Source organism: Cucumis melo, chromosome 7 (assembly GCF_025177605.1).
Source record: "Cucumis melo cultivar AY chromosome 7, USDA_Cmelo_AY_1.0, whole genome shotgun sequence".
Lineage (NCBI taxonomy): Eukaryota > Viridiplantae > Streptophyta > Magnoliopsida > Cucurbitales > Cucurbitaceae > Cucumis > Cucumis melo.
This window is the reverse complement of record NC_066863.1, coordinates 16,305,437-16,331,464: the sequence shown is the minus strand read 5'-3', so window position 1 is coordinate 16,331,464 and position 26,028 is coordinate 16,305,437. Positions and strand designations below refer to the sequence as shown.

Sequence of the window (26,028 nt, the reverse complement as noted above, 5' to 3'; positions counted from 1 at the left end):
TGAAAAAGAGGATTCACAATTTTATATCTCATTGATATGGATAGTATTTTTGTAATTATTTTTCATTGGGCTTGGCTTCTATTGGACTTTTCAAAATGACCGTTTATTTTGACATAAACGATCGTATACGAATTCGACAATCGTTTAGATGATATTAAACGATCATTTATGTCTAAAGCTTTCTCTCCATCGTTTAGAGTTTATTATCCAATCGTTTGAATTTGAAACCTTTTCCCTCGTCGTTTAAAATGAACTACCCGACCATGTATCATGATCTAAACCATCATTTAGTTTATAGTATACGATTATTTAGAAGAAAATTACTCGCGCACATGTGATCAATTAGTCGTGTGTTGACTGGTGTATTTTCGGTATTTCATGTTGTGGCTTGTGGGCTTTTTTTTTCAAGATTATTCAATACAGTGTAAATTTTACCGATTTGTTATATTTTTTAAAAGATCTCTATATTTAAATATATTTAATTAGCAAACTAAGATCAATTTAATTTAATTTGTATAAAATTTCATTTTTCAATACTAATAATGAATTACTATTATTGTTCTTAATCGTCAAGCAACTACATAGTGAGATTATTTTTTATTTGATCCTTTATTGTGAACATATAATCATTGCTAATTATTTATGATTAGTTAATTATCCAATGTGATTAATTCATAGTACTTTGTTAAAAATATTTACAAAATGTGATAATATTTTATACTTTATCAATAATACCGGTAGATTTTAATTAAAGTCAAAGACTATCATCAATGCTCAATTTATTCTAAATCTTCAAGAACTTCCGATAGAAGCATATTCCAACAAAGGAATATCTTTTTTTCCAACATTAAATTGCAACAACTCTCAAGTTTCTTTTAACTTTTTTTTTTTCTTAAAAAAAGGAACATTTTGCCCAATAAAAATTAAAATTTTATCCATACCGTTTCCAATAACTTTGAATTAAAATTAGTTCAATCACCGTCTTTATGTTAACTAACTAATGGTTCTATTATCTCGAAGACAAAAAAACGAACATTATTGAAATTTTAAAACATTTCAAAATCATAAATGTTGGGACCCTAAAACATAAGGACCAAACTAACCAAGTCATTCAAATAATTAATCCTAAAAATATAAAGCATAAATTTGACAATTTTCTTGCACATTTAACCCACTTAATTCTAAAACATATTACATTTGATTTCATTCACGACTGCTTGAATTTCTCGTATTTGCAATAGTTTTTTTTTTCTTCTTTTTTGGGCTCCAAATTTCCAGTAGTAGTTCAATAAGATGTTGCATAAAAAATTTAAATCCGCGTTAAAATTCAACTTGAATTTTTTAATAAACTTTGATATTATGGGCAGCAATTACAAGAAGCTCAAGAAGTAGGTGTATTGAACAAAAGGAAAGGCAAACAAAGACTCCATATGTAATCGTTTATTTCCAGCCACGATGACAATAATAAATGGGAATAGCAAAAAGGAATTGAATTTAAAATAAATAGATAGATAAGAATGAAAGGAAGCAAAGAACAAGACACAAGGGCCGGGGTTGAAAGAAATATTATACCTATAAAAGTGGCCATCCACAGTTGAATACATGAAAGATGTCAACCCAATAGAGAGAATCTGTATCGACGAAAATATAAGACTTTCCCCTAAAAGAACACTGTAAAAACCAAAAGTTACCCTCAACCAAACGAGAAGGAACAAAAGGCAAAAGGAAATAATTTCTGCACAACCCGCACCTAATGTATACGTTACACCTATAGAGGATGAATCATCAATAGATAGAAAATGGTTCCTCCCTCAAACTGTTGCAATCTAACAGTCCAAATACAATATCAATCTGGCTTGTGCTTCCTGCGACTAAATCACGCACCTCCTATCATGTGTTCTAACCCTAAAATCAGCCAACTAAATAGTAAATACTTACTCCACATTCAATCTATAGGAATATCCCATCATCAGCTGTCAAACTAACACCGCCGTGCCATGAGCGTCTTTTTTCAAGAAAATCACTTCCGTCTGTGGGGGAAAAAATTCTGCAGAACTGGAAAAACTAATTAGCAAAAAAATTCGTATTGCCTCTCACATGCACAGAGATTTTGGGGACTGCAAATCAAATGCCCACTTCAACCTCGTCAAAGTCCATGAGCTTTTTGCTTTCTGCACATAAACTAGACACATTTTACGAGTCCACCATCTCATCTTGAATCTCATTTGGAGCAATAAGCCCCGGAATAGTAAGCATTCGCTGCCGTTCTCTTTCCCTCTGAGCAGCTGCCTCTTCAGCATAAAGATCTTTATTATCCTGCAAACAGAACCATTACCTAATTAAGCATCATATTCACTTCTTACTTTCCACAACCTGGATCTGATGCCAAACTTTGATAGGATTCCTATTAGAAAAGAAGATTTACGGATAGGGCTTAAGGAGATTACAGAGCCCCTTTGTATCTCCCACCTATCGACTACTTTAGAACGAACATAATGAAATGCAATTCTCAATTCCCGCCCAAGCCACAATACAGCGTCAATGCTTCCTCCTCACATGTTAGCTCTAATGAATTTCTTTCCTTCTATATATACCTATATAGTTATTCCTCCCTCACAAGATAAGCCGAGTTGATAGGGACTGTACAACACTTGGGTTGGAACACTTGTGGATTTTTTTTTTTAGTAAGAAAGAACACTCATCATGAATGACAACAATTCATTTATAACAACAATGAAGGACAGTAACATTAAAAGGATAACCTGTGCTGAAAATTCTTTGGATTGCACCAGAAAGTCTCGAATGTGATTCTTAAACACAGAGAGGTCATTTCTCGAGTCGAAAAGTCCATTCACAAATTGAGTGACCTGCAAACTCCCATTAAAGTTGATTATAGAATGCACCAAAAAACTTGACAGTGAAGACAAGAGAAGGGCCCAAAAATGAATTGGCCAAAAGCTCATACTTCTGCTGCAGTCATGTTGGGGAATGAAGAACTCAGCAGCTTGATAGTGTACTCCCGAACAAAGGCCACGTTATTTGGGTATGGATAAGTTACAGTTGCAGCATCCCACAAAGGTTCTGTTAATACACCAGACTCCGCCTGACAAATAAAAATGTTATCATACTTTTCTCAAACAAGACAACCATGAGCATATATTTTATCCAAACTTAATGAATAAATAAAAGAATGAAGCATTAGCCAAGTAAAGTGACCAAATAAATGGACATTGCAGATATTTTAGTTAAAAGATATCCGCAACTGAATGATTTCATCATATAAGCAGTGGCATAAACATTCGACATTACCAAGCAAAACAAGTGTTGAAGAACCAAGACATGCAACTTAAATCCTGGCTTATGAAATGTGTCCGTCAAGACTGCAAATATTTCTTGCTCTATGGTCAAAAAATATGTTCGATAAAATTGATTGCAAAACTCGGAAGCCTGCAATACCAGAAAAAGACAAGAAAAAGAAGAGAATATCAGACAATATTTAGCAAGATATGTAAAAAACGGAATGCATCAAACACCCCACCTGAAAATTCTTTAGCATCTCTAGTAGTAGATTGAGCCCAGTTTCAGCAATATTCCTCTCCGTATGCCGAAATGCCCATATAATTGAATCCATAACAAGCTTTAATTGCTGATGAGAAAATCCCACGTCCCAAAATAGTAGTGAATTGCATTCAACAAAAAAAAAAGAGTAAGAAAATGCAGTAAGTGAAGACGGAATACAAACTCAATAAAAGGGAAAATGTTGTCTAAAACCTGACTTGACAGCCGAATCAGAGCAGGAAAACAATACGTAGCAATGGCACGTAGTAGGGAAAAGAATTTGAGGCGATGCTCTGGATAATCTTCAAAATTTTTGGTAATCATCTGCAAAGGCACACAATCAGAGCATGCTTCTCAAAAACAAATAATGGAACACTTTAAAAAGATAAACACAAAGCACAATCATAAGCATAAAAGAGAGGTAAATAAAAAGGAGAAACCCATTGGAATGGAACACTGAAGCAAAAGTAATCCTTATACAAATCCTCACCTCCAACGTGCATTGGAAAACTGCTTCAAATATACGAGGCACATCTTCAATCATTGTATTCTTATACCTTTATGCAAAAAGTTGCAAAAACAAATTATGAAAATTGCATGTTGGAATACTTATAATTTAATAAAGCAACGCTAAATCAAAAGCATACTCTAATTCAATTGATAATGAAGCAAAAGAATTTATTCCTTGCATAGATATGGAGTTAGCATATAGTGCAAAATATATTGACATAATAGCAAAAAATCAACATACTTATTTATAATTGTAGCAAAAAGAGACAAGACTTCTGATTCACGAGCATCTGGGAGATTCCTAGCATAATCAAGAAGAACAGGCTCCATCATTGGGGGCACAAACTGCTTGCCAATTTGTGGTTGATCTTCGGCCTTGTCCAAAAATGTTTCAATAAGCTTCAGAGTTTCCCTCTTCACTGATCTGTTTTATCAGTTTTTCATCCTTCATGACAAGATTTAAGTGGTAATCCAAAGCAGAATTTACAAGAATCACCATCATAAAACTTTACCGTAGAAGTTTAACATAGGACGTTTTAGATGTGTAGGGCCCCCCTCCAGCAATGCTACTTGATATAAGCTCACTATACATTCTGCAGGCACATTCAATAACCAAAGAAACCACTTATGATAACGAAGATAATTGTTGTGTATTATGTATCTTTCAATCTTAAGAGGGCGTCCATAAACGTGAACAAAATAGCAATACCTGTACACATTGAGCATATCCAAAAAGATCAAAGATATCTGAGGTAAGAAATAGGTTCCAAGTGAACTGGCAACACTTGTATTTGTCTGCATGTAAGAATATCAATTAACAAATTTATACTTCAATGAGTAGTCTAACAAGAAGTTCATCTAAGAGCCACAGCTTCAACTCACTCAATTAATTAGGTAAGGAATGAACTTAATTGGGGGGATTTTGTATGATAAAGAAAAGAATTTAAGAGGAAATACAAGCATCAACAGTTAAGCAGGTATGGATATATATTTACTGTATTGAACAGTTTAAGGGGAAAAAAGGCCAACGATCGTATCTTTAGAAAAACAAAAGGATTTGGAAAGGCATTATTGACAATGCATTAAATATGTTATCTTGTGGAGGGCGGCTCAAACAAAAGTCCAGAGTCCAATCATACCTGTAGTATATTGAGCACTGTTCTTATTACATCTTGATCTTTTAGAAATTCCACGCTTTGGCGTGCCTGACCAATAATTTCAGCCCATTTCTGTGTAGCGAGCAGCCAGAGAAACCATGCAAACAAAATATCAGTTTATCACCAATAATGGTTGAGACAAATTAATTTTTATAAAAGATATATTCGCATAAAAAACCTGGAATGTTGAAAGAGAAAACAAAAACAAGAAAATTAATAATAATAAAAGAAAATAAAAAAAAACAAATATATATATATATATATATAAATAAAGAAGGAAACCTGATTTGGGAGATCCATCAACCTCTGAAGGTATTCATCTCTCTTCTGTGGATCAGGTTCAGCTTGAATCATATTACCAACCTAGATAAGCAGTAAATGATTATCACAAAATGTCTAGTTAAACCAGATTTTTAACAAGAATATTCTATAGACACATACAGATTCATAAAAAGTATGAATTTGATGAGGCTCAAGATCTGCTACTGTTGTTGGAAGACTAGTAAGAAGTTCAGAGACGAATGGCTCACTTTCTCCAACCTGAAAATTAGAAGCAAAACATATTACAATAAACAAATAAAAAAAGGCATAAATCAAATAATCTTCTTTTGAACATGTGCTGAAGGGTGGCACAAAATGAGTGAAATACCTGTACAATTACAAACTTTCGCTTGCACTTTTGAACGATTTTTAAGAATGTGTCACAAGCCATATCCTGAAATATATGTAAAATTAGAATTAAAATCAGAAGCTTATTAAATTAATCTAGCAACAAATACTTGAAAAACCAGATAAAAAATATGTAATAAGAAAACAGATTCCAAAGAACCCCATAAGAATGTTTGCAATTATTACTTTTACTAGTTGTCGTTGTAGTACTTGTTCAAGACCATAATTATGTCCTAAAATAGTATAGAGATAGCAACAATGACCTGCACTCCTGGATGTGTTTCGTGCATGAACTCGAACAACTTGTTCACGACAGTTTTCAAGAACTTCCAGTGAGCTCTTAAGAATCTTGGATACTGACCAACAACATACCTGCCAGAGGAACATTTTATGCAAATGGGTGGAGACATTTGAAATTAAAAAATGAACAGGTTAATCCTTTGCCTCTGCAGTACTTTTTCTTTTACCAAATTTATCATAATATATCCCATTAAATCAGAACTGTTGCCAAAGTCAAGTGCTAAACATACCCCACCAGAAAAAAAAACAAAAACAAAAACAAACAAAAAATGTGCATTCCTTTTTTAAACATGTGAGCCAAGCACAGCCTAGAAAAGGAGTAGCTCCATTGAGCTACGTGATAATCCTTACATGATGTTACTTGCAATAACAGCTTTATTGTCCTTTCCTTTGGTGATTTCACATAAATTCAATAAATCACGTATGACCATCACCAAGAACCTGTTCTCCTGAAAAAGTCCACAATTGAAAAAAGTCAACATACAGAAATTCTTATTTAACAGTAAAAGAACCTAAAAACCGAATTTTGCAAAGCAATACAGAAAAAAGACCTGATCTTCCATCATGGAACCAGAGATGGAACCAATTGCCCAGCATAGAGTGTTTAAGTTGTTCCATGACCAATCTTCACCACTTAGTTGTCGACTTAGTTTCTTTAGCATCTGCCTCAAAACAATATATTTTAATATAGTTCAAATTAATGTAGATAAAGAGAGGAAGCGTCTAGTCATGAGAGTACACTGTCCTTACAAGTTGTAGCTTAAAGTCAAAAAACAGTAAAGCTTTGAGAAAAGAAGCTACATTTTATAAACACAGTATTCAGAGAGAGAAAATAACAAAAAGCCTAACTCAAAAATAAACAAACAAGAAAATGAACCCCTTTTCAAATGGGATCTTTTCAAATATGATAAAAAATCACAGAATATTTACACACTATTTTGCTATTGTGTATAGATATTTTGCCAATTTTTCCATTTTTGACAATTTCCCTTTATAAATAAGGGGAAAATGAAGCATGAGCTAGAAATATTTTGATGGTCAATAGGTAAAGGATACATAGTCAAGAAAATAAGATATGCATTTGGCCAAAAAATAATATAGTCACCTGTTTCTCGGTGTCGTCATGATCAAGGTGTGACAAATATATCAACGTCTCCCGCATGCTCTGCAAAATTAATATAATTAACCAAAGATGTGTGGGAAAGATTTGTTTACTCGACTTGACTTAAAAACAACACAACCAATCTTTAAAATGCACAACACCACAAAAAAATCGAATTTGTAAATTAAAAAACATAACTACTACAAATTATAAGCTCAAGGACACAAGTATTCCATTAACTAGAGTAGCAATGGAATTTTATTAAGATCTACTACAACAAATTTATAACTCAATAGCCTTTGGAAGAGTGAATATTCATAAGGGAACCATCAACAGAGAGGCACATTCTAGTACCAAATTCTGAAGTAGCACATTAAACAAAAGCCAATGAGCACCTCACTACAAAGCCAAAAATGAGTTCAAACTTATCACCAAGGGTCCCCTGTGCACAGTTGCAAGTGATTAAGGCTCATTCTTGCCCATACCTTGGTGAATCACCAACTTACACTACTTCACTCAGCCAACCCCACAGATCATAATAACAACAACAATAACAATAATAATAATAAATAGCTAGTTTAGATTGACAACCTTATACTGAACAAGGACATCATTGTCCTTCATGGTTTCTCGAACAATATTACCATTCTCATCCTCAACAATGAGAACCTCTTCAGGTTTAGCCATGCGGCATATCATAAGCATCCTCAACTTTGACATAGGACCAGAATAAAGCTGCCTCCTCTGCATGAGTTGTGCACCAAGACCATCAACCACACCAGAAAGCAAAGGCACCTGGTCATCATATTGGACGAAGGGAGTCAGAGAACTCAAACATAAGAAACACTTTGACATATTTCTGCAAATATACCACAAGGTAATCATGGTTGAACTTGAAATTCACAACAAAGGACAGGGTGGGAAAATGTTCCCAGATAACACGACTGCATTTTGAAAATATTTTCAGTCTTTTTTAAAAAGAGGACAAATGAAACACATTTCTATTGGAAAATAATAAAACTATACGCACAAACTAAAAAATCATAAAGTACAAAAATGAAATAAGTAAATCTGCATGGTCTAATTATAAAACGCAGCATTTCAGGTATTCAAAATTCATTTTTTTCTAGCCAGCACTTATTTTGTATCCAAATCTACCTTCTTAAATCCTAACTGAGGCATATTATCAATTGAACAAAGAAATATATACAACACAAAGCTCAAGGACACAAATATTCCATTAATCAGCAACTGTCAACCATTAGACAAACAGTATGACAAGCATACCTGCAGTCCCATCATGTTGGCAGACACGGCAGGATTATCCATGTTATGGTGTGTCTCAAAAAGTTCCAGGACCAAGGAGTTCCAATAATCCAAGCATACCTATTTATTCACAACAAGAAGTGTATCCACAAGGAAATTAGTATATTATGATTATTTTCATGAGTGTGGGGAGATTAAGATGAATAATAATAATAATCAACACCTTGAAAACCTCATTATCATCAACATATGAGATGTTAATAAGATATTCGAGACCCATTAGCAATGCAGCTATACTCTCCTGAGTTGATTCCAGAACTCGAATATGCGACTACACAAAGAAGGAGAAATATGATCATAATAAAATGGTGAAAGACATAAGTTCCCACGAACTTCTATAAAACAAGTACAGATTGAAAAAAAAAGGAGTTGAACTCCTATCCTAATAATCGAAATTTATCGATCAGAAGTGCCACATTAGCTTATAACACTCTGATGTACAGATCCTGATGTAAGAAGGCTAAGGGTTAGTTGGGTAATTGGGTAATATTCTAGGTTAATTCCCTTTTAACCCCCAATTGTAATAGAACTCTATAAATAGGAGTCTTTCTCCTCTTGTATAAAGCATATTATTCATTCTAATAAAAGATCCACAATCTTGGTTCTTGGAGGATTTCTCCTTGAGGTTACTTAGGCTACATCAGATCCCATACCATCCTAACAATACAATACTGTTTTTATAAGGCAGGGTAAATTGCTTTGTGACACACTTCAAATTGGGGTTACTATTTTAAATTGTTAAAGGGTGTTTAACCCAAGGGGTTGAGGAGTAAGAGTTGAGGGTCCTACTACTAAAAATCATTAATTCTGTACTTATTAACTCCTTACACAGCCACCCCAAGAGTTCACAACTCCCTAAACTTTAACTCCATGCCCCAAACACCCCCTTGGTGATCTACAATTTCCTCCTTCGTTTATCAATAACTGGTCATCTTTATAGTCATCCATTTCACTAGACCTATTTGGCTGATATGGCCTTGTTATTAGTACAGTCCACCCTATTTGTTCTTTCATCTAACCTACCAATTTCTTATAAAAAGGCATTACACAAATTGGCAAGAACATCCTGTGTCAATCACTACCAAGTTCTTGCGTCTACTTTCTCAAATCATTTCATCAAGAGAAAAGGAGCCTACCTTGTAAAATGAAGTGAAAAATAGTGCCAAGTTCTGAATAAAAGCCTGGTCAAAGAACATAGAAGCCAAATTTAGCCATAAGTAAAGAATATATTAATCAATTTTTTCAAGAAAACACTGATTCTACCTGCTCCTCACTCGATCCATGGGCATAGGCCTCTGGGATGTTTGTACTAGGTGGGAGAATAGTCTGATTAAAAGAAGCATTAGCCAGAAGTTGAAAAATAAAATAATAAAAGACAAAAGGTTGTATACAAAAGGATGACTTCTAAAATGTTATTTTAATCAACAAACCAAACTCTCATTGAGAAGATCAAGAGATAGATCTTAGCAAACCTGTAATCGCCCCATAAATACAGTATACATCTCAATGTACTGCCTATTGTAGTAGTCCCCAAAATTAAGAGCTGCCACCTAAAAGTTGTCGATGGGTACCCATGCGCACAAATAAAACAAATGATGAGAATTCTCGAGAATTCAAGATAACACATTTCTTTTAGTATATTGAAAACGTACCTCCGTTAGACATTGGAGTGTCAGATTTCGATATGATGGGACTGGGAAAAACTTCAGTAATGTTTCAAGCTGCACAAGAAAAGCAAGGAGGACAATTGTTCAAAGTGGATCTTCATTCAAAACTCATCACATGAAAGAAATTAATACTCACCAATGGGGATTCAAATATATATCCCAATGGAATCCATGAAAGGAACGCATGTAATGTAGATAGTGTTGCTCGGATGAGCTCGGTCCTTTGAGATACTGATAGCACAAATAAGCATAACTCATGGATGAGTTGAAACTCGCTGTTGGTTTACAGAAAAGAGATTACATTAAGAATCATGTTAACATCGTAAAATCACAGTTTAAGTGCATTTCAAAATTACATAAATAGTCATAATAACTTAAACCAAGAATTGAAGCCCATCATTGGAACAAAGCACATAATCAAGCAACAAAATACTTTTTGCATTCCACCTTATAAGTTTCACTCATTAAGTAATAACAATAAAAAGTACAATGCTTGAAGATTCAGGAAAAACTTTACAAATTAAAGTGAACCGCAAAGCAAAATTTGACCAGCGGTTCAACATAATAGAAAAAATACAAACAGTTTACCTGTTCAAAGATTGTTTAAGCTCTTTGATTTTTTGTTGTGTCATCTCTCCCCTAGAGAAATCAAAGACCTCTTCACTCAAGAGCTGAGAAAATAATAACAGCAAAGGAGACTGTCATTCATGCAAAATGCAACAACATTTAGTCAAATAGACAAAACTTCAGATATCTACTTTTAAAATCGCCATGCAATTCTCACAAATTGTTTCACTAGTTCTGGCTGCTGAAACAAGATCTGGAATGAAGCTTCTCCATTTAGCTGGCCATTCATGCTTTAATATCTGATGTCAAACATGGGGAAAGCTCTTGTAAGAATTGCTTATATTGGATCCAAACATCATCTCAATAAGTGCACCAAAAATAGTTTCAAACTCATCATTCATCAACCCCTACAAACAAGGGCCACGTCACAGAAGCATGCAACGACATTCTCTTTTTCTTAAAATGAAACAAACTTGCCATCAACGAAGCATAAAGGAGGAGAGTACTCAAATCCAACAATTCACAGAAAACCTACTCTACTTGTCATAAACACAAAAGGAACAAATCTTCAAAAAGAATATTTAAATAAAAAGCATGCATCAACAGGACATTAATAATTTGATGATCTCCCAATGATCGCCCCACTATCTACTTTTATCCTCAAAAGTTATTCTCTGGCTTCTTTTCAACAGGATTTCATCAGGTAGCCAATAGCCCCGGTTGTCCAAGTCATGGAAACAGAATTCTAAAGCACCCATAAATGGGTAAGTCCACAAAATCATGATTGCCATTTGTCAACATGGAATAGGCAAGGGAATAGGGATACCAAAAGTACTCAAGAGTTTAACAATCTACTATATGTATGAGATAAAAATGAAGACAAAATGAAGAAAAGGTATTCAGTGCCATGTAGAAAAAAGCGGTAAATAATACAACTAGGGAAGGGTAAGAGAAATGTGTGTGTGTTAATGGAATCAAGCCAACAGTTCAACTGCCATTAAAACAACCAGAAAAATAAATAAATAAACAATGAAACACCCTAAACTATTCATCTACAGAAACTTGATTCAGGAACAGTGAAGGCCAGGGAGAAAACTTCAAAAATTCAGAAAGGAAAATACTTTACACAAATTATAAACGGGAGCAACAGTTGTTGAGAAGATCCTTAATGACGAAACAGAAACCTTTAAAGCTTTCTAAGATAAAACTACGAAATACAAATACCTGAACCAAGATGATATTAAGCTTGTTGACATACAGTCTTTCCACTCGAAAAGAAGCTTCATTACTTGAAAGCTATACAGGATCAATTGAATTGTAGAACAAAACAACATTTCTCAGCAAGAATTGACAAGAAAAATAAAATATTCAATAACAAACAACCAAAAATAGAGAAGGCTGGTTCATACCTGCACAATCACATCAGATATATAATTTTTCATTCCATCTCTTTGCTCAACCGGCAATGCATTCCATCTATATTTGATTACACCTTCTAGAACCTGTCAATATGGGAACGAAAGTAGCTTATTATTTCACATCATTGATGAAATGGTTTTTTATGGAAAAAAATATAATTGAGAAACTTATAAAGGAATGTAAACATCCTAGTTATCTGTTGAGAATAGTAGAATTAACAATCCTGTCTTTGATCGGGGTCGGGAAGATAAGAGACCATGAAAAGGTGGCAGATTGAAAGGTGCAAGAGGAGGGATTAAGATATCAGAGAAATTAATTTACAATTATAATAAAACAACAAATTAATAAACTTGAACTCAAGCAATTACTTTGAGATAATGAAGCGCCAACAAAGGTCATTTTCAAACTCTTTACATTAGAATTGAATTTTATTCCACAAAAGAGACAAAAAGAAGAGAGAAGAAGCCATCCCCCCAAGACCAGTGAGATCACAAATAAGCACTCCAACTGCCATAAGCTGAGAGAGAGAGTCTCAGAACAAAGAGCGTATTTTACTCTGTTATTCTACTCCAAAATCATGTCTGACATGAGAACGGTGACTATGTGAACATCGAGGTGGTCTACATTACTTCCTCAGACCAAATATTTTGAAGAACAATTTACCTGCAAGGCAAAGAACTTGGTGTTTAAGTTCTTTGTATTTTGCAAAATGTGCACAACCTGCAGCCACATGTCTGCATTATTTTGTAGGTCCCTTAAAATTTGATCTGCAGCACTCCTCTGAATCACCATAACATGAACGAGAAAAATTAGAAGGTCGATACTTCAAACAGAAAAATGTAAACTACCAGTTAGCACGATAAATGATATAAGGCAGTTCAGTGATATTGCCAAACAATTTAGGTCGACTCTGAATAGAAATTCCTTTTCCAGGACTCCCATTAAGAGTGTGCATTGCATATGCATGGTTAATAAGTACACGTAGATACGAGTCAACTAACCAGAACGTATCCATTTTTCAACTCCAAAGTGCAATGCAACCATTAAAGGAGAAACCAGGACCATACATGTTCTCTGGGTATGTCAGATCAAACAAAAAACGTACAACATGAAAACTGAAATTTCAACAGGCAGGCAGGCATGAGCAACAAAGAACCATTTTCGCGGCTTGAGCCCGAAGGGGAAAAAGGTGAGCCGGAGGACAAGTCAGTCTGATAAAGTTAAAGGCACAGTCATCAAGTACAACAACTAAAACCCTAAATTGCTACCCTAAAACCACAGACAGTAAACCCTAAGTTCCCGAAACTTCTTTCACCAATATTCGAAGAGAAATTTGAAGGGAAAAAAAATGCCCTCAAAGACCACCACATTGAAATAACACAAAAATAAAACACAAGTCCACATTTGAAGGTGTACTGGAAGTAGCCTTTGAAATAAAATGCCCTACCTTCTCCAAAAAGAACAAAGCAGAGAGAGAGAGAGAGAAAGAAGGGATAAACAAGGGAGAGTAACTGACCTCTTCCTTAGATCCAGTACCATAGAAGGCGGCAACAGTTGCATCGAGCAAGGCAACGTCAATCGGCTGGCTCAAATCCCTGAGCTTCTCTGCAGCCATGGTTTAAGATGAAGGTGGAAAGAGAGAAGAAGTTGTACGGAGTTGGAAAACCCTAGAGAGAATGAGAGTGAGAGAAAGCTATGGGGAAAGGGAGGGAAAAAAAAGAAAAGGAATAGAGAGAGGAGAGAGAAAGAGGAGGGAGGATTGCTGTAGAGAGAAAGAGGATGAAAGGGAAAAGTAATGTTTAGAAAGAGAGGGAGAGGGAAAACGAAGGACTGCTTAAAAATGAAGCAGACTGTGAAGGGGTTTATCGATTCATTCACATTCAAACACACACCTCACTCCTAACTTCCAACACTCTTCTTTTTTTTTTTCTTTTTTTTTTCTCTTTTTCCTTCTTCCAATTCTTTATTTTCTCACTCAAAATACGATTTTGATTCTGAATTTTATTTTATATTTTTTTAATAACTATTAAATTTAATCCAAACTCCTCTTCTCAAACAAACCCACAACGTTACACATTTTTTTAAATATTTCTCCTTCTTTGCTTTGTATCGCCTAACAATTACACAAACTTAAATGATCGTGTATCCAAAAATCTTAAAAATATAAATGATCATATACTAAAAATCAAAACGATTGCGTATCAAATTTAAAAAAAAATGTTGATACTTTAGCCAAATCTAAACGGCCACTTGTCTAACCAAATTAAACATAGTGTAACCAAATTGATAAAATTGAAAATAATAATAATAAATCATTAAATTTTGTTATCCAAATGTGATTGAACAAAACAATAGTCAAATCTAAATAATCATATACCAAATATATTAAGTATCAGGTTGATGGGATATTTTTAGTATTTTCCATTGTGGGTTTGTGGCTTTTTCCATTTTCAAAATTGTCGCTTTGTTGTATTTTTTTAAAATCTCATATATATTATCTTCCAGTGAATATTTAGGGTAAGAAGTGACTTATAATAATTTGTGTTTTGGTACATATTATTAGAATATGAGTTATTATAACCTATGTTTGGAGTATAAATTATTATAATATATGTTATTCTAATACATGTTTCTACGTTTGGGGTGCATATTATTATAGTCTTTGTTTGGGGTGGGAAATGTTATAATCTGGTTTCTTATTATTCTTTTTTGGCCTATAAAATATAGGTTTTTCTTCGATTGATTATATTAAATCAATTAATAAATTTAGTTTGAAACTCGTCAATTGATTTTATTAAATCATTTAATAAATTAAAAGGGTAATTACATTAGAGGATGAAAAATGTTAGAAAAAGCAGTCCATATCACATCTTTTCTGCATATTACAAATATGACAAGTAATTAGATGTATCAAGGTTATCCACTCTTAAATTTTCTACTTTTGTAATTTAGAAAACAAATTGACATGAGCCCTATTATCATAATTTTTTTAGTTATTTTTGCAAACACCCCTAAATTAAATGCACAGTTGGTTGAATGCTATTTACAATTACAGACCTAAGATTTTAGAAAATGTCATATATAAACTCTTTGCAATATGTTTTATCTATGTAAATTTACATAAATATAATAAAAGTGCTAAATATTTATAGCCCCGTATAATAATTTAAGAAAAGCTCATAAAGCCAAATACTTTTTCAAAAGTTTCATATTTGCCCTAATTGGATTTTGGTTAGGGTGGGACGATTTTTTAGTTCATTTTCTTCTTTTTGTTTGCAATTTTTTCTTTTCTTGTTCGTATTATTAATTTCTTCATATTATTATTACTCATTCTTCATATTTCCACCTCTCTTTTGCAATTTCTACATTTCCTCTTCTACGATTTATTTCTTTTTCATCTCTTATTTTCCTTTTTTCTTCTTGGTCCAAGATCTAAACGATATTGGTATAGAATCTAAATAAACATATACCAATATCTAAGTGATCAATTGTCTCTCCCAGATAGAAAAAATATATACCACTACCACTAATAAATCATTTAGCTCAAGTATAAAACAAATTACTTTTTCAAAAATTTCATATTTGCCCTTCTTGAATTTTGGTTAGGGTGGGACGATTTTGTAGTTCATTTTATTCTTCTTGTTTGCGATTTATTATTCTCTTTTTCGTATTATTAATTTATTCATATTATTATTACTCATTCTTCATATTTCTACTTCTCGTTTGCAATTTCTACATTTTCTCTTCTACAATTTCTTCCTTCTTCTTCATCTTTTAATTTCTTTTTTTCTTCTTGGTCTAAGATCTAAACGATATTGGTACATGATCTAAATGAACGTGTACCAATATTTAAACGATCAGTTGTCTTTCCCAGATGGACAAAAATATATCACTACCACTAATAAATCATTTAGCTTAAGTATAAGATCGTTTAGACTAGCTACACGATTGTTTAGATTATGTACAAGGGTACACGATCGTTTAGATTGGGTACAAGGGTACACAATCGCATTGCAAAATCGTTTTTTATGCATGTATGACCAATCACGAGGTATTTTTGTTATTTAATGTCGTGGCCTTGTGAATCTTTTCCTATTTCAAGATTATTCTATGCAATGTAAATATTTTTGCGCTTTGTTATATTTTTTAAGAAAACCTCTTGTATCTCAGGTTTTATTTCAATGATAAATCAATCTCTCTTCCACGAAACTAGCAAATCACGTAAATCTTTATATCCATTTTACCATTGATGCTATCTCTATTACTTTATTTTTTAAATTCACAATCACAACACATTAACTAAATACTTTGAAATTCTCCTATTACTTTACCCTTTACATCACCATTAATTAAAATAAACATTTCCTGAACTAAACAAATCTCTCAAATAACTCTCTCCTAATTAAATTAACTAAATCTCTCGATTAAACTAATTAAATAAATCGTTGGTTTCATAACCGTTTTTGGTTGAATCATTCCAACTTTTTGATGCAACAATCATACATGCTCATGATATTAATCATCAAAACCCCCGATTTTTTTTTTTAAAAAAAACTTCTATGATTGATTCAAAAATACAAAATATCAAAAAGCTTCAAGCAATCAAATCAATGAGAAAGCCAACTTCTTTTCTATTGCAATTACACTGTTGTTTGCTTTACAGCTCGCGAGGATGACATATCTAAAAAATCCCAAGTCATATCCTCTGACCTCTATCAGCAAATACATTAGGCTTGTTTATGGTTTTGCTTAATACAGTAATTTATCTCCAAATTCTCTTAAACATAATTCTGCAAAGGGTGTGAATCTCTATGCAACCATATACACCATTTGAATATATATATATATATATATATATATATATATATATATAAACATAATACACGTTTGGATTTCCAACTCGAGCCTTCCACTCGTAGTCACCTCCACAGTTTTAACCAAATCAATTTCATTCTCAAGGAAAAGCGAACAAGGAAATGAAGGAAGAACAATATCAGGTAAGGCAACTAGGAAAAGGAGGACAATATCAAGTAAAAAAAAACCAATTCCATTCCACCTGAAAAAGTGCTTTGGTTTTGTTCATATTTATTTCAATCAATAATATTCTCTCCTTCTAAGTCTCATTAAGGGACCAAAATCAACTATGAAAGCCAATGGTTTCTTTGACTCTAAACATCATGCAAACAAAGAAGCAAGAATTTTGAAGAAATTGACCACTAAAATCATGCTCACATCGTACCATTCATAACTATAATTCATTCCCTATTTTACTTTTATCACTGATTAAAGAGGTGCAAGAGACAACACATGGAAACAAAGATGGAGAACAAAATCAAAACAAAACCAAATAAGAGAAGCAGAAGATCAGTAAGACATTTAAAAAAAGAAATGAACAAAGAAACAAAACGGAATTAAGACTACATTTACATGAAAAATCTCAGTTCTTTGTCTAAAAAAAAAAAAGAAAGAAAAGAAAAGAAAAGGTAACGAAACCCAAAAAAAATTTCAATTCCTATAAATACATAAACTCAAAAATTCAATAAACTATCAAAACCCATTCAAAAAAAGGAAAGATCAACAGGATTTCTAATCACCATTACACTAAAAGAGGAATTTCCATTTTAGGGGTTTGCTTATGCCGAATGAAAAGAGGAAGATTTTTGCGGCTGAATGAAAGATGTAAAGAAATGAAGCCCTTGTCGATTTCCACCAGAAAACTTAACCCTACCGATTGAAACCGTTGGGCTTCACCTGTCGAAACCCTCAATGCCGAAATCCTGCACATGAACATTTCACACTATCGTAGCCGTTCAGAGCCTCGTCGGATGCGCTTCCTGTTGCCTTGTACTAGAACCATTTGATGAAAGGTCATCATCGAAGTGAGTTGAGTGTTTTTTTGGATGTGTGTCGTGCATTTCGTAGTGGAGTGAGATGGAGAGAAGAGGGAGACACAGACGACAAGAATTTAAGAAGAAAGGAGGAGTTGAGTGGGGGGTGGGGTTGAAACAGTTTTTGGGATTATATTAACCTAATCTCCGGTTAAATAAGTGGGTTGTAATAATCAAAATAATAATATTGAAAGTAATATTTAAGATTTATTGCAAGTGTACTAACTAAATTTTAAAAAATTCAAAATATATAAAATTGTTATGAAATAAAGAACAATAAAACAACCAAAGAGAAGAATAGAGAAGAGAATAAGAAGAGAAGATAATTGAATTCAATTGTAGTGTGTTTACAAATGAAGCTCTATTTATAGGGTTGTAAGAATAATTGTTACATAACCAAACATAAATATGAGATAAGAAAGTTATGGAAATTGATGAGGAGGCTATTGGATGCATTTGTAACCTAAAGGAGGTTATGGACATCTAATAATATTTGATTTTAATGTAGAATATTCATAACACTCCCCCTTTAGATGTTCATATTATATAAAATAAATGTCTCATTAAAACCTTATTAGGAAAAAATCCGGTGGGAAAAAGTCCTAGTGAAGGAAAAAGAGTACATCATTTTATATACTTTAATAATTGCCACATTAAAAACATTGCTAGGAAGACCCAATGGAAAAACTAAAGTCAAGAAAAGAATGCAGTTGTAACGACTCAACTCCTTATACTAAGCTGAAGTCATTATTATTTTAAAAGATAAATAAAATTTATAAATTTTAAAATAGAAAAATAAAACAAAACCTCAAATTTCCCATTTAAAAGCATTAACAAATGTATATGGAAATAAGTCTAAAATAAAATCCTAACTCGGGTCCTATCTAGTTTCAAAGAAATAAAATAACAATAAAAGAATAAAATAAAAATGCAAATACTGGAATCCGAACAATGACATAAAGTGGAAGCAAAATGGTCCCTATGACTCGCCACGGTCACTTTCTGTCAGTCGCTAACTTGCCCTTACTCTTACCTCTACCTCTGCCTGAAAAATTAAACACGAAAGAGTGAGTATAAAAATATACTCAGTAAGGGACCCACTACTAGTCCAGTTATGTGCCTGTTAACTTCATATTAGAGTCCTGTAAGGTGGTACCCCTGAACTAGCACGTCCCCGAACACGTGCAATCTGTGATCTCGTAGGAACATGTCTAGTCTTTGGTGACCCAAAGGGACACCTAGGACAAACTGGTCTGTAGTGTAACGCCCCGAAGTTCGAGGTAAAATTTTAGCATTTTAAGTGAATTGTTCGGAAATTTGAGTTTTGGTAAAACGATAAAATAATAATATAATATTGATTAGATTATTATTATCGGGAATTATTATTATAATTGTTAATGTTAATATTTTCTTTTTATTTATTTAAAATAAATATTAATATTCTTATTTAATATTATTATAATTAATTAATATTAATATTCTACTATAAATTATATTAATTTTATTCAATATATATATACATATATCATTATTTACTTTTATTATAATTAATATTATTATTATTATTATTATTATTCATTTTTATTAAATATATATTTATTATTATTTATATATATATATATATTTAAAAAAAAAAAAAAAAAGAAGAAAGAAAGAAAACCCTAAGACGCGCGCGCAAGCCCCCCCTCCATTTTCGTTTTCTCTCCCTCGCGCCGCCGCCGCTTCTTCTTCTTCTTCTTCTTCCGTCGTCGCAGCCCATCGTTTTCTTTCTTTTCTCTTTTCCCTTCCGTTCGCGCACATCTTCGTCTCCGCCACCATCTCTTTTCCTCTCCGTCTCCGTCCGTGGGGTAGCCACCAGCCACCGTCGTCCGCCGCGGCCTCCATCCATTTCGGATCTCCTCTCGGCTTCAAATCGTCTCTTCGTCGTCGTCCGTCGGATCCCAGCTGACGCCGCCACCGTGAGGTTCGCCGGTTGCTGCAGCCCCCATCGTACCGCCGTCGTTCGCCGGAAGAGAGAACCCTCAAAACCGTGGCTGCCGTTTTCGTCCAACCCGACCCGGTTCCAAGCTGACCCGACCCAAAACCGCTTCCAGTCCGAGCCGAGTGAGCCGAGCCGCGAGCCGCGTGAGCCGAGCCGAGCGAGCCGAGTGAGCCGAGCCGAGAGCCGCACTGAGCCGAGCCGCGAGCCGAGTGAGCCGAGCCGCGAGCCGAGTTGAGCCGAGCCACAAGCCGAGCCGAGCCGAGGCCAAGCCGAGCCGAGCCGAGCCGAACGCCTTCAAGCCGAGCCGAGCTCCTTGTTTCACCAAGCCACCTAAGCCTTCCTTCCTCCGCTCCGGGTCACGGTGAGTCTTCGGTAAGGATTGTTTTCGATGAATTTCCTAACGTTGCTACATCCGATTAGAGTTTGAATATTGGCATAAGATATGGCCCTACTTTTCTCCTTTGAAGGTAGTACAGAGTTGACGCTTGAGTTCTCGGGTCTCGCGGTAGGCTTGTTTGGAGGTAGTCTTCCTTTCCTTGGGTGAGTCAACGGGTGTCGTTTCGAACCTTTTAAAGCGACTTCTACTAGAGTCATCAACTAAAACCCTTGTGTTTTCGTTCAGGTTGATCCGTTGAGCGTGGATTCGATCGAGGGGCATAACCGAGTATCAGGTAAGGGTTTTCCTACTACTGGACCCCGAGTCCAGGCTGAAAACGTAGTAATCCACAGGGGATTACACGTTAGTGACTGTACTGAATAACTGTATGCGTGTTGACTGTTAAGTACTGATATTATATTTTGTCTGATGTAAATATACTGTGACTGCTAATTGTGGATTGAGATTTTATGTTGATGGACCTTGAAGTTACGGTTCAGTATGTAGTAAAACACTGGTCTGGATGTGGTTCATGGAGTTTGGACGGGGAAGGACAGTGAGTCCGGTTTTTGGTTGGTTAGTCGATTGGATCTAGGGTTTTCCCTAATGGTGTGCGAATTGGTGATGCGTATAGCAATTGAGGGTGTAGATGTTTAAACCTATACTATCTGACTGACAAAGCCTATGGCGGAACTGTAATATGAATGCCGTTGGGATGTGACTGATGTAGATCGTTTAGTATGGACTGAGGGGTGACGGTTAGCTTCATCTATGGGGTAGTGTGCCTTACGGATAAGTGCATCCTTCGGGAGCACTAGACTGATATGTGCATCCTTCGGGAGCACTAGACTGATATGTGCATCCTTCGGGAGCACTAGACTGATATGTGCATCCTTCGGGAGCACTAGACTGATATGTGCGTTCTACGGAACCACTAGACTGTTATGTAGGGTACCCCCGAATAGGAAGTTAACTGTTGTTCCCTAACGGGCCCAGTAGTGGGTCCCTTACTGGGTATGTTTATACTCACCCTTTCTTTCCTTTAACTTTTCAGGTAGGGGCACAGCGAGGGGCAGACCGACGAGAGGCAGGAAGGATGCGTGAAGGCCATATGGACGCGTCTGGTGTTCTTATCGCTTCCGCTATGTATTTTGTCAGAATATTTTGACTTGTGATTCTGAACTGGTGACTTGATATTTTTATTTTGTGATTTTTTTTGATTTATTTAAAATAGGGCCCGAAACTGTCTTTTGTAAGGTTTCTAATGTTTAATGAATCGTAACTGGTCCGTTTTAAAATTTTATGTTGAATGGTCGAGTTTTGATATTTGGTAGTGACCTCAGCTTAGTCCGGAAAGTTGGGTCGTTACATGTAGTGTACCCGGAGGAAACACTAAGACAATCGGACTGTGAGCGACCCCGTCGAATCACTCATAATCATGTCTATATCAATGTCAATGTCATACTGGACTGGTGATCTCGTCGGACTATGCAATCACAAATGGTGATCCTGAGGGACACCCATGTGGGTACGACTCTAATAGAAAAAGTTAATAGTACACCTTAACCGTAGCATGTAACATGTCATAACATTTTCACAAACATGGCATATCATAACAATCATAACATACTTATCCGAAATACCCTAATCATAAACATAACACAATCGTCCTCATCAACATACCACTAGTCATATCATAACATCAGTCATCAGCGTTAATTATCATTTCAATGACAGTCATTATCAGTAACATCGAGTTATGCAATTTAGTTATCGTCTATGCATAACCATATACACATGCGATCTCTCAATTTCAGTTGAAAGTCTAGTAGTAGAGTCTCTTACCTGGAGATTAGCTTAATCGAATTCTAACAGCAAAAACACGCTTTCCAAGCAGCGAAGTTCCTAAATAGTTAGAAAACACCAAATTTAATAACTTAACCCTCAAAGAAATAAAGGTCCAAAAATCCCTTCGAAGTAACTTACCCAAGATCAAGGTTGAGATCAACCTAGCCTCAACTGTGACCTCAATTCCACCTCTAAACGATCCAAACGGCCCTTTAAGAAAAATAATTTAATTTAATCCAATATTAAATTATTTAAAGTCCAAAATTAATCTTTGATGGGTATGCCAAAAACCCAATCAAACTTATCAAAAATGGGTTAAATAGGGTTAAAAAGAAGCTTGGCGGCTCAAACGGCTCGGTTGGAGGGGAAAATTGGCTAGCAGCTCGGTTGAGGAAGAAGGCGGCTCGAGTGGACATAGTCACAGCTCGGGTAGGGTCGGCTTAAGGCGGGCGGCTCGAACAGGCGCGCGCGTCTCGCACTTCATGTGGCAGCGAAGCGGCTCGGGTATGGCTGGCGCGACTTGGGGTGGAAGTCAATAGCTAAGGTGCGTGAAGATGGCTTGGGGCAGAAGTCGACGGCGCTCGACTTGATGCGACTGACGGAGAACATCTCAGATCGCGATGGCTTGCGATGGTCAGCGCGCTCGACTGGCGGAAAAATAACTCTCGGTGCTCGGGTGTGTGGCGATCTCCGACGTGGCTGGGGTGGAGCTCCAACGACGGCTGACGGACGACTCGACGTAATGGTCGACTGAGACGCGCAGCGTGAAGACGATCGACTCCGTTGCTGAATTGAACGACCGACGACACTTGGTTCACGCGGACGATTCGACTTAGCTCAATGACGGGAGACGGCTGACGAAACGACGACGCGACTAGGCTTCGATTGACGGAGAAGATACGACGACCTTCGTGGCTTCGTGCGGTGGCGACGGCTAGGGTTGATGAAAAGTGAGATTAGGGTTTTTAGGGTTTGGTTGAAGAAGATGAATAGTGATTCACACATCCCGATGTCTATTTAATAAAAATAATTTCTTTTATTTTTATTTTTCTCTTTTTCTCTTCCCAAAAATCTTTCCACTCTCTATCTTCATTTAAATCCCACCAAATCTTTCTTTTAGACTTGAATTTTCCTCTCTCTCCAACCAATCATCTTTATCTTTCAAAAATAAAATACCCCAACTTAATTATATTATCCATTTAAATATAATTATCTTACCTTCAATATTTAAATTAATTATAAAATCAACTATATAACCAATCAAATTTTCTCAAATACAACCAAATAATTCATAAACTCCAAACACTAACACAATTAGATATTTTCCTAATATCTCATAAAATCCAATCTTCATAAATCAATTAAATCAACCAAATAACACCCAAAATTACAAAAATTAAACTTAATATAATTAAAAATAAATTACCTTAAATTTGAGGCATTATAGTAGTCTCCCCCTCATGAGTACATCACTTGAATTCTCCGAGTTGTCACATTTCAATATTGTGCTTAAGCTTTTCAAATGTCGGAGTTGGTAATTGCCTTTGTAAATAAGTCTGCCTCTTTTGAAGAATTGATGTCATCATTTGATGTTTTGTCTTCACATAAGAACACTATTGGTTAGTTTTGTACATCATCAATATCGCTACATGATTTAAAGTAATTGTTCTGATCTGCTTCATAAGCTGCCATAATATAAAAAATCTTCTATATGTACTAAGTAACTCGTGTAAGATCTAGCTCGCATGGGTTAGATAAATAACTTGCATCTTCATAATCAACTATATCACAATTAGATCTATTAGAATAAATAAATTACTGTGAGCTAATAATTCTTAAATTAAACATAACATAGTTTAATTATACTTCAATATTTTTGGAGAAATATTATTTTTATGTAACAAAATTACTAAAATATTACAACAGATAGTGGATAAACTAGTAAAGATACAAGTGCACTTATTTCTCAAAATTATGGTTCTTCAAGACCTCAAGTTCTTCGTTATCTTTCTGATACCAAATGATATAATTTTTTTTTTCACATGGCCAAGTGAATGAACCACCCTAGGAAAGTTCAAAGATATAACTAGTCCAATTTCATTTGCTTTATGCTTTATTTGCAAGTTAAGACAAAACGTATAATCTCAAATTCTTTTAAGAGAAATTCTATTGTCTTTGAAATCTCTTCAGGAGTTTCTACTCATTTCATCAAATTGGACAAATAGGGATTATTTTTATACCCTCGCGTATCAACAAAAATGTAATAAGAGATGATGATATTCGTTTGGAATATTTTCTCTCATATTATTGAATCATATGATTTCATAACATTTAATCCTTCAGGGATATAATTATTAATAAATTTATATCAATGTATAATGACTACATTCATAACGTATATGTTAAGCTTTGCATACACACTAAGATATGTTAGATATCTCATAGTATTGTATCCACCGTAGGAGAATATGTATCTCTCATACCAATACCAGTCTTTGCAATAATTATTATGGAACTTGTCCCACTTTCTATTTGTTTTTTTTACAAACACTTTACTTGTATTCATCATGTTCGATATTTTCTAAATGTCTAACTAGTTCTCACGATTTGAAACATATAACTTTATTTTGATTGGTTTGTTTCTTTTCACATAAGTCAATCCTTTTTGTGTTATTGAACAATGTTCAATATGTCTAAGTACATATTGCTTATTTTCATAAATAATATCGTGAGCAACATTGTATGCAAAAATGTTGTCAAGTTATTTAAGTATGGTTCCATTTCTTGTCACGACATATAATTTTATCGAGATCTCTTTACTATCCTTATTTACTTTTAAGATTCTTATGAGTACTCATATTCAGGATTTTTTCTAGAATATCCATATTCTTAACTGATCATTAATTGACTATTTCTTCTTCAAGGATCTTTCTCTTTGGAACTCACATTTGTCTATCACGCTTCAAACGTGTAGTATTGACAACTTGTTGCACTAGGATATCATTCGTAGATGGTATCTTTCTAACCACTATAACTCGGTCACTTTCTTACAATTATAAATGTTCTATAAATACATCTACATTTGATTTGATATCATTTTATTCCAAATGAGATATCTTTTGAACTTCTAGTTCAAAGCAATCTGTATGATGATCAAAAGGAGACAATGCATTTCATTCAATTTATTTTTCCAACATTTTCTTAATTTCTCCCCCTAATGTTGGAAAAGTTGTCTCATTAATGAGAACTAGCAAATTGCATAGTAAATATATCATCCATCATGAGTTTAATTGTTCCATCATCTTAAACATGATCTCATACAGATTTAGAAGCTTTTCTATTCAAACATAAGCTACAAGATGTTCGTTCACTTATCTCAATCAATTATCAAATGTTTGGGATGCAAACTCACTAGCATTCTTAAATCAAAATAATAAGTATATCTATGGCCATCAATAGGATGCGCCAACAAGAATTAATAAATCATGAATCTCTTCCCAAAAGCATGAGGTTTCAATTTCAATTTTCACTAGTGAGAGTTTGATAATTAACATCTTGAGAACAAGAGACCCCTTGACAATTTATTACATGAAAGAATCTTATAGTTCTTCAATGGATGTCAATGTATATTTCCAATCATACATTAATTTCATATTGACT

At 34.5% G+C, this 26,028-nt stretch overlaps 1 protein-coding gene across 2 annotated transcripts; it reads right to left on the bottom strand.

The window, feature by feature from the left end:
- Positions 1-1,554: 1,554 nt before the first annotated feature.
- Positions 1,555-14,222, bottom strand: LOC103495776 (protein EXPORTIN 1A). 2 transcript variants are annotated; one of them, XR_538923.3, is made up of 33 exons: positions 13,792-14,132; positions 12,939-13,055; positions 12,266-12,358; positions 12,081-12,152; positions 11,048-11,155; positions 10,878-10,960; positions 10,426-10,564; positions 10,275-10,343; positions 10,095-10,172; positions 9,886-9,948; positions 9,759-9,803; positions 8,786-8,893; positions 8,584-8,682; positions 7,888-8,091; positions 7,300-7,359; positions 6,746-6,856; positions 6,546-6,643; positions 6,158-6,266; positions 5,875-5,940; positions 5,667-5,765; positions 5,508-5,588; positions 5,208-5,297; positions 4,778-4,863; positions 4,581-4,661; positions 4,310-4,492; positions 4,049-4,115; positions 3,772-3,882; positions 3,539-3,646; positions 3,310-3,447; positions 2,966-3,103; positions 2,763-2,867; positions 2,143-2,316; positions 1,555-2,047 (listed from the first exon to the last, which is right to left on the bottom strand). XR_538923.3 is itself a non-coding variant. In XM_008457440.3 (32 exons), the coding sequence occupies exons 1-32, from the start codon at positions 13,888-13,890 to the stop codon at positions 2,194-2,196; spliced, it is 3,231 nt and encodes a 1,076-aa protein (XP_008455662.1). In that variant the 5' UTR covers positions 13,891-14,222; the 3' UTR covers positions 1,555-2,193. The 2 variants fall into 2 exon arrangements, 1 of the variants encoding a protein (XP_008455662.1); XM_008457440.3 differs by having other exon boundaries at positions 1,555-2,316; positions 13,792-14,222.
- Positions 14,223-26,028: the final 11,806 nt, after the last annotated feature.